This window comes from Dendropsophus ebraccatus, chromosome 5, assembly GCF_027789765.1.
Source record: "Dendropsophus ebraccatus isolate aDenEbr1 chromosome 5, aDenEbr1.pat, whole genome shotgun sequence".
NCBI classification, from domain to species: Eukaryota; Metazoa; Chordata; class Amphibia; order Anura; family Hylidae; genus Dendropsophus; species Dendropsophus ebraccatus.
The window spans coordinates 14,864,398-14,874,441 of NC_091458.1; the positions used below are offsets into that span (position 1 = coordinate 14,864,398).

Genomic DNA, 10,044 nt, shown 5'->3' on the forward strand with positions numbered 1-10,044 from the left:
CATCCAGTTTTTTTTTATAGGGGAAGGAGGTTATTGACCACAATTTTGTGCCTTATGGTGGCCATACAGCTGACAGCTTTTCTTCCTCTCTATCCTATATAAATACATACTTAGTTCGGCTGTGTATGTGTTTGTAATAGCGAGAAAAGAGAAAGGGAATGGAAAAAATACATGGGGTAGTCGGCATGCCCCTTAAGTTTCCACTAGAGATAACAAACTTATGTAGACTAATATTATGTAGACTCATGTGGACTGAGTGGCCCGAAGTCCAGAGTCCCTGCTCTTGTACACTGAGTGGCCCATAGTCCAGAGTCCCTGCTCCTGTAGACTGAGTGGCCCATAGTCCAGAGTCCCTGCTGTTGTATACTGAGTATCCCGGAGACCCTGCTCCTGTAGACTGAGTGGCCCGGAGTCCAGAGTCCCTGCTCTTGTACAATGAGTGGCCCGGAGTCCCTGCTCCTGTAGACCGAGTGGCCCAGAGTCCCTGCTCCTGTAAACCGAGTGGCCCAGAGCCCCTGCTCCTGTAGACTGAGTGGCCCAGAGTCCCTGCTCCTGTAGACTGAGTGGCCCCGAGTCCAGAGTCCCTGCTCCTGTAGACTGAGTGGCCCGGAGTACAGAGTCCCTGCTCCTGTAGACTGAGTGGCCCGGAGTCCAGAGTCCCTTCTCCTGTAGACTGAGTGGCCCAGAGTCCCTGCTCGTGTAGACTGAGTGGCCCGGAGTCCCTGCTCCTGTAGACTGAGTGGCCCGGAGTCTCTGCTCCTGTAGACTGAGTGGCCCGGAGTCCAGAGTCTCTGCTCCTGTAGACTGAGTGGCCCGGAGTCCCTGCTCCTGTAGACTGAGTGGCCCGGAGTCCAGAGTCTCTGCTCCTGTAGACTGAGTGGCCCGGAGTCCCTGCTCCTGTAGACTGAGTGGCCCAGAGTCCAGAGTCTCTGCTCCTGTAGACTGAGTGGCCCGGAGTCCAGAGTCCCTGCTCGTGTAGACTGAGTGGCCCAAAGTCCCTGCTCCTGTAGACTGAGTGGCCCAGAGTCCCTGCTCCTGTAGACTGAGTGGCCCAGAGTCCCTGCTCCTGTAGACTGAGTGGCCCGGAGTCCCTGCTCCTGTAGGCTGAGTGGCCCGGAGTCCCTGCTCCTGTAGACTGAGTGGCCCGGAGGCCCTGCTCCTGTAGACTGAGTGGCCCAGAGTCCCTGCTCCTGTAGACTGAGTGGCCCAGAGTCCCTGCTCCTGTAGACTGAGTGGCCCGGAGTCCCTGCTCCTGTAGACTGAGTGGCCCCAAGTCCAGAGTCCCTGCTCCTGTAGACTGAGTGGCCCCAAGTCCAGAGTCCCTGCTCCTGTAGACTGAGTGGCCCGGAGTCCAGAGTCCCTGCTCCTGTAGACTGAGTGGCCCGGAGTCCAGAGTCCCTGCTCCTGTAGACTGAGTGGCCCGGAGTCCAGAGTCCCTGCTCGTGTAGGTTGAGTAACCTCAAGGTCAGTGTCCGTGCTCTGTGCTTCACTGCTTACCCTCACTACTAGTGAATGTACATAAACTGAGAAAGATTTGCCATCACCAGTTACTACTTTTTTTATACACCCCCCCCCCAACCCCCCCTTCATATCACATCTAGTATAAGTCGCCCTGTAGTGCTGCCTGGGGGTCTTTCATACTGCTGGGCCTCCAATAGCAGAATATTCTGTCACTATCTGGACTGTTATTGATTTTCTATGTGTATTTTGTCTTTTCTTTGTTTCTCCTCTTATCTTCCCATTGTCTTCTCTCACCCTCCCTGTGACTTCATCCTACCTTCCTTCATTTTTTGGTTTCAAGTTTGATTGTTTTGCTGCACAGATCAATTTCCCAGATGCTGTGTGGTGTACCGCCGCTCTGTCAGGCCCCATTCTTGCCTTTGTCTTCTCCTTTAATGTTCTTCACAATGGAATCCTCTGCTAACCCCCTGCGAGGGTCACAAACATACATTGTGCTCTCTGCTGCCACCTCTGTCTATGTCAGGAACTGTCCAGAGCAGTACCTAATCCCCATAGAAAACCTCTCCTCCTCTGGACAGTTCCTGACATGGACAGAGATGGCAGCAGAGAGCACTGCGTCAAAGAATACACCACTTCCTGCAGGACATACAGCAGCTGATAAGTACTTGAAGACAGGAAGTAAAATACAAATACGCAGAGTATGAAAATTTTTATAAAAATTCTTACCAATAAATTATAACGTTTTTTACAATAATGTTTTATTTCGTTATACTTTTTCTCATCTTTAGTTCATTATCGAAAAAAATCCCAGCCCCTGTGAGCAGCCACCTGTAGTATACAGAGCAGATGGTTAGTAGCGGGGGTCGCCGTGTGACCTGAGCCGTGGACTACACGTCATATACAAATCAATTTGGTTTTAATTGTTTGAGGTTCATGATCTCATGCACATAAAATCTCCATAAACATAAAGTATCCGGCTGCGGATGCCCACATGAAATACAAAAAAATAACATAAAATTAAACAACATTTTTTAATAGCAAACAAAAAAAAAAAAAAGGAAAAATAACTGGCCGCTCCTTTACATCTGGTGCCATTAAGTGCTGCTCAATTTCCCATGGTTCGACTTTCCTGGTCACATTCCATAGGGCCGTGGCATTTAAGGACGTTTAAACCTGGTGTCAGCCGCATTCAGGCCCATACAGAATGGATTATTGGGGGAGTGATGTGGTTGTTTTTGTCTTTTTTTTGGTGTTGTTGTTGCACGATGGGTTTGATGCATCTGCTGCCAGGTTATGTTTGACATTAACTCGTCCGCTGAATGCCCCATGTGCTCGGGAGAAAGCGATTAACCCTCCATTGTCTCATTGTTCTCTTTCAGACAATGCAATAAAACCTCCTTCGGAAGCGACAGTTGTGATTTAATGTGCTGCGGCCGAGGCTACAACCCTTACATGGACACCGTGGTGGAGCGCTGTCACTGCAAATACCATTGGTGTTGCTATGTAACCTGCAAAAAGTGCGAGAGGACTGTGGAGAGATACGTTTGCAAATGAAAAAACAAAAAAACAAAAAAGAGTTATAGTCAAGAATTTTTGTATCCGTTCAAGACCACCTCACCGAAAACAGGAAAAAGTAACATGGAAACCAAAGCACTAGCCCGCCGCCGGACGTTCTTTCTTGTTGTGCCAAATGAGATAGGATAATATACAAGAAGCAAAGGAAAAATATCAGGACCGACGTGAATGTTTTTGAAATGTCAAAACTAAAAACAACAAAAACAAAGACTTGGGTGGCCATTACGGGGCGACCGACCACCTCCTGGTGTCTGCCATATTGTAAATAGTCACGACTCGGTTACGTCGTTGCAGTGGTGGTTTACCACGGTACGCCGGTGACCTATTGGGGGAGAATAAGGGATTATTTTTTATACATAACCTGTGAAGAAGAATTGCTGGACTGGACAGTGAGGCCCTGTAACCTGTATCATTCAATGGGGCTCTAGCTGGAAAAACAAAAAACTGAGTGCAACGAAACTTATTTCAGGTTGGAAGTACTATGTAGAGTATATTAAAGGGGGAGTCCGGCCCTTTAAAAAAAAAATAAAAAAACAAAGTAACAGAAATCACAACTATTCCCATACGGTCTCTACTTCCTGCTTGTAACCACTGCAACCAATCACTTCAAGGGGTCGGACAACACCTTCGAGGATTTGTTTAACCCAATCCCAATTTGGAGAGAGATTCCCATTTTCTACGGACTGTATAATATAATTTTGCAGACAGTAGAATTTATCAGGAACATTTTTGGAAATTTGTATCTGAATTTAGAATCTGACATTCTCCGCGGTGACAGAGCGCCATCTTTACGTATTGTTTACATTCTGCAGAATTCCGTTCCAAGCATCTCAGCGGGTCAGCGCCCAGACGGCGGTGTCCGGCCACTGTCGGTGGATGTACAAATTGTTTTGTTTTGTATGCAGAAGCTACAGAGAGAGATATTTATAAATATAGCATTTGCTTCCTCTATTCTACCTTTTTATATATATTATTATAAATGTAAGGAAACCGCTTCAAAGTTTGTATGAAATTAAAGGTAAAAATATAACAAAATGGTTTCTAGAATTCTATTTTTATATCACTTTAAAAAAAAAAAAATAACAGAAATTTGCAGGTTTTCCTGTAGTTTAAGGTTTGGGAGGTTGGGAGTTGGATTTGGTGGTCGTCTTAAAGGGTAATTCCCATCTCAGCTAATATAGGTATAGGGATTGTCAAGTTTTATATTTCTACAAATGTATCCAAATCTGTCTCCTTCTCCTGATATGCTTGCTGCTCTTTTCCTCACCTTATAGACAGCTCTTTGTCTAGGTTACCAACCACCACTCTGCTCTAAAAGCACATGCCTGCCTGGTGTATATGTAGCTATAATGGAGATCTATTGAAAGACAGAGTATATATATATATATATATATATATACTGTATAATTTATAAGTATGTACATTATAGCTATATATACAACAGCCAGACGCCTGCTTTTAGAGCAGAGTGGTGGTTAGTAAGGAAAGAGCAGCATATCAAGAGAAGAAGGCGGGTTTGGTAAATGAATATATTTGAAAAATATTTAACTTGACAAGTCCTACAAGTACCGTATTTTCTGGTGTATAAGGTGATGGGGCGTATAAGACGACCCCTGACTTTTAAGCAGATTGTCAGGGGTTCGCCTTAAATGTTGACCCCTGCTGCAGTCAGGCAGGGGTTAACTGCAGCTAAATAAAAAAAAAAAAACCAAAAACATTTAAGACGCGCGGCTGCCGGGGAGAGGTTCAGCGATCTCCGGAGCAGGTAGTGTACGTCACACTGCCTGCACTGGGAACGGTACTGAAGGCGCGCGGAGGTCGGCAATGGTGAGTTAAATGTTTGTTTGTTTTTTTATGCGGCCATTTTTGAGCCCCCCCCCCACCGTATGGGGCAACCATACCCGACGTATAAGACGACCTCCGACTTTAACCCCATGTCAGGAACTGTCCAGAGCAGCAGCAAATCCCCATAGAAAACCTCTCCAGCTCTGGAAAGTTCCTGACATGGACAGAGGTGGCAGCAGAGAGCAGTGTGTCAGACTGGAAAGAATACACCACTTCCTGCAGGACATACAGCAGCTGATAAGTACTGGGAGACTGGAGATTTTTAAATAGAAGTAAATTACAAATCTACATAACTTTCTGAAACCAGTTGATTTGAAGAAGATTTTCGCTGGAGTACCCCTTTTATATAATCATTTAAAGGGGTTGTCCGGCGAAAAAAAATTATTCACAGAATAACACACATTACAAAGTTATACAACTTTGTAATGTATGTTATGTCTGTGAATGGCCCCCTTCCCCGTGTTTCCCCCCACCCACGCTAGACCCGGAAGTGTGGTGCATTATACTCACCGCATGTCGTGTCGTCCACGGTCTCCGATCCTCAGCAGTGACGTCTTCTTCGGGAGCTTGGCGGATCTTCCCGAGTGCCGGCCACCCTCTGCAGCGTCATCCGAAGCTCAGCCGCGATTGGCTGAGCATAACTGTGCTCAGCCAATCGCGGCTGAGCGGCTGATGACGCGGCCACGTCATCAGCTGCTCAGCCGCGATTGGCTGAGCACAGTTATGCTCAGCCAATCGCGGCTGAGCTTCGGATGACGCTGCAGAGGGCGGCCGGCACTCGGGAAGATCCGCCAAGCTCCCGAAGAAGACGTCACTGCTGAGGATCGGAGACCGTGGTCGGCACGCGACAGGTAATGTATAGCGCACCACACTTCCGGGTACACGGGTGGGGGTGGTGGGACACGGGGAAGGGGGCCATTCACAGACATAACATACATTACAAAGTTGTATAACTTTGTAATGTGTGTTATTCTGTGAATAATTTTTTTTCGCCGGACAACCCCTTTAAGTAAAATTCACACATCTCTTATAGGAGCATTCCGGAAAAAAATGATACACTGTGTGATACCTAGTGCAAAGCGAGGCCCTCCAGCTGTTGCAAAACTACAATTCCCATCATGTTCGAATAACCTAAATTTTTGCTTCCAGGCATGATGGGAATTGTAGGTTTGCAAAAGCTGGAGGGTTCAACACTTGAGCAATTCTTACACATTTCAGTATGGAAGTTGTCTCCTTAGTCTACAAATCTGACTTCCACCACCGTATAAATTTCTATATGATTATATAATATATAAATTATATATATATATATATATATATATATATATATATATATATAGTTATATCTAGTTATATCTAGACCTATAGTATGGCACTAATAGGAATGTATAAATGTACCTTACCTTATATACCTCTGATATCAGATGAAGAAGAATACGTGTGCCATGCTATACTGTATACCAGGTGTATAACGGTATAAGGAGCTTCTATGAGAGAATAACTCCATAATATGAAGGATTTCTACACAAAATCTGTACAAAATGTAATAAAAACAACAAATATATAAAAATATCCTGTATACAGTAGTTAGTTGGGGTCGGAGGCTGCTGCCGTGCTCTTTATCCGTTCTATATACTGCAGATCTGCTTTATCAGATTGGCTCTTGTCCACCAGCAGAAGCCCTGCAGGAAATACATAGAGATACGTTATATATGGTTATATACTACAAGGAAGGAAACCAGACATGTCATCTGGAGTGAAGGAGCCTCTTTACCTGTAGATAATTTTCCATGATGATTCTACATATGGACCAGTGCCTGATCCCATTACAGACCAGTTACTGTAAGATTTCCATTGAGCCAAAGCAGCCCTGTATACAGCTATAGGGGCCTGCTCTGGCTAATATCCCGGGCTGAGAACTTTTTTAGGACATTGACATTAAAAGGCAGGTACCTAAAGGTGGCGCTAGAGACAGTTGTTTCCCTTCTGGAGTGGAGCTATGAAGCCTATACAGCTGCCTATGGACATTTAGGCTATGTTCACACTGGTAAAATGATGGCCGTTTTTATTGGCTGGACGTCATTTAAGAGGCAAATAATGCTCATTATTTTAAAACAACAGCTGATAAACGACGTCCGCCCAAATTAAAACAGCCCTCATTTCCAGAGTGTGTGAACGTAGCTTTAAAGGGAAACTCCGGTGAAAACTTCAATAACTTTAAATAATTTATTTTTCCAAATCAGCTGGTACAGACGAGTTATATAGATTTGTAAATGACTAATAATTAAAAATCCCCAGTCTTTCAGTATTTATCAGCTGCTGTATGTCCTGCAGGAAGTGGTGTATTTTTTCCAGGCTGAAACAGTGCTCTCTGCTTCCATGTCAGGAACTGTCCAGAGCAGCAGCAAATCCCCAGAGAAAGCCTCTCCTGCTCTGGACAGTTCCTGACATGGACAGAGGTGGTAGCAGAGAGCACTGTGTCAGATTGGAAAGAATACACCACTTCCTGCAGGACATACAGCAGCTTATAAGTACTGGAAGACAGAAGATTTTTTATATTAGAAGTAATTTAAATCTGTATAACTTTCTGACACCAGTTGATTTAAAAAATAAAAATAAAAAAATCGCCAGAGCGCCCCTTAATTAGTTGTATACCAAACTCTTGTACGGCTTACAGCTATTCCGATGCATAAATATCAGCCGTATTTCAGCCGAGCATGCATGTGTTTACATGGGGTCCTTCCACAACTTTTCTGAAATTAGGTGACTATCTTCTCCAATGATTTCAGTGCCCAGCCTTTCTTAAAGGGGCATTATTACTTCAAAAAACTTTGACATGTCCTAAAAACATTGGTTGAGATCAGAGCTGGGGGAACAACTCAGCTAAGTGACTAAATCCTTGGCTCGCTGCAGTAATCGATCTCCATTATAAGCCTATAAGTCTTCTGCAGTGAGATGGAGATTGAAGCTCTTAGCCGAGCTCTTCTCCCTCTTCCATCTAATGTAATGCACTGACTGAATGGGGAAACTACATTTCCCATCATGCATGGACAGCCAAATCAAAAGCTTTAGCTGTCCAGGCATGATGGGAGTTGTAGTTTCGCAACAGCTGGAGGGCCGCAGTTTGGAGACCCATGCTGTACAGCATTCACCATTCATAGAGGGAGTGGTCTCAAGTGGGGACCCCCCTCTATGCCGTCACCATGCCCCCATAGGGCTTCATTCTCCTTTCGCCATTTTGAATTGCACAACAAATAGAAACAGATGGTCGAATTTACAAAGAAAAAAAAAATCTCAGCAAATTCATGTACAAGTGGAATAATGGAAGAATTATGGATCTCATGATGGCTTCGCAGGTAAACTGAGGACGCAGGGGTAGCAGAGCTGACGCAGAGGTAGCAGAGCTGACACAGAGGGAGCAGAGCTGACGCAGAGGTAGCAGAGCTGACACAGAGGTAGCAGAGCTGACGCAGAGGTAGCAGAGCCAGAGGTAGCAGAGCTGACGCAGAGGTAGCTAGCTGACGCAGAGGTAGCAGAGCTGACGCAGAGGTAGCTAGCTGACGCAGAGGTAGCAGAGCTGACGCAGAGGTAGCAGAGCTGACGCAGAGGTAGCAGAGCTGACGCAGAGGTAGCAGAGCTGACGCAGAGGTAGCAGAGCTGAGTGTTTGGGTGGAGGGAGGTTTTACTACCATGAATCATTGTTTTTTTGCATAAGGTCAATTAGTCACCGGCATCCGGCATTAGACAGCGACATGTAGAGAACAAGGCACTGGCTTCCCAGTATTTTATCTAGTGTTGTAATTTAAAAAGATTTTACACTGAGCCCCCCCCCCCCCCCTCCCCACCACTCATGGAGAAAGCCTGTGAGTCCTGCTTCCCCCACCACTCATAGAGAAAGCCTGTGAGTCCTGCTCCGCCACCACTCATAGAGAAAGCCTGTGAGTCCTGTATCCCCCACCACTCAAAGAGAAAGCCTGTCAGTCCTGTATCCCACACCACTCATAGAGAAAGCCTGTGAGTCCTGTATCCCCCACCACTCAAAGAGAAAGCCTGTGAGTCCTGCTCCCCCCACCACTCATAGAGAAAGCCTGTGAGTCCTGTATCCTCCACCACTCATAGAGAAAGCCTGTGAGTCCTGCTTCCCCCACCACTCATAGAGAAAGTCTGAAACCTGCTCCCCCCACCACTCATAGAGAAAGCCTGTGAGTCCTGCTCCCCCCACCACTCAAAGAGAAAGCCTGTGAGTCCTGTGTCCTCCACCACTCAGAGAAAGCCTGTGAGTCCTGCTTTCCCCACCCACTCATAGAGAAAGCCTGTGAGTCCTGCTCCCCCACCACTCATAGAGAAAGCCTGTGAGTCCTGTATCCCCCACCACTCATAGAGAAAGCCTGTGAGTCCTGCCCCCCCCACCACTCATAGAGAAAGCCTGTGAGTCCTGCTTCCCCACCACTCATAGAGAAAGCCTGTGAGTCCTGCTCCGCCACCACTCATAGAGAAAGCCTGTGAGTCCTGCTCCCCCCCACCACTCATAGAGAAAGCCTGTGAGTCCTGCTCCGCCACCACTCATAGAGAAAGCCTGTGAGTCCTGCTCCCCTTCACCACTCATAGAGAAAGCCTGTGAGTCCTGTATCCTCCACCACTCATAGAGAAAGCCTGTGAGTCCTGCTCCCCCCCCCCACTCATAGAGAAAGCCTGTGAGTCCTGCTCCCCCCACCACTCATAGAGAAAGCCTGTGACTCCTGCTTCCCCTTCTCACTTTGATAGATCAACTTTAAAGGGGAACTCCAGCGGGGGGCTATTTTGTGATCTGGCCGGGGAGGAGGTGGCTGAGAGAAAAGACGTCCACTCACCTCCCCGGATCCAGCGGCGAGTCCCGTATCGCGGTGCTCTGGTCCCCGGTTACCGGCCACTTCCTGGTGTCTGACGCGGGCTCAAGACGTGGCGTCCCAAGTCCGCTCAACCAGTCAGTGACAGAGGCGGGATCCGTTTCAAGTCTTAAGACGTCACGTCTCGAGCCCGCGTCTGACACCAGGAAGCGGCCGGGAACTGGAGCGCCGCGATACGGGACTCGCCGCTGGATCCGGGGAGGTGAGTGGACGTCTTTTCTCTCAGCCACCTCCTCCCTGGCCAGATCCCAAAATAGCCCCCCCCCCCCCCCCCCCG

The 10,044-nt window shown here is 47.0% G+C and overlaps 1 protein-coding gene across 3 annotated transcripts in view; it reads left to right on the forward strand.

Annotated features, from left to right (window-relative positions):
• The window catches only part of WNT11 (Wnt family member 11), a 68,256-nt gene extending 64,208 nt beyond the window's left edge, over nt 1–4,048 (forward strand). For all 3 annotated transcript variants that reach the window (XM_069971950.1, XM_069971951.1, XM_069971952.1), the window contains exon 6: nt 2,841–4,048. In XM_069971950.1, the coding sequence (XP_069828051.1) occupies nt 2,841–3,015 (175 nt within the window). In that variant the 3' untranslated portion in view covers nt 3,016–4,048. The remainder of the gene's footprint in view (nt 1–2,840) is intronic.
• Nucleotides 4,049–10,044: the final 5,996 nt, after the last annotated feature.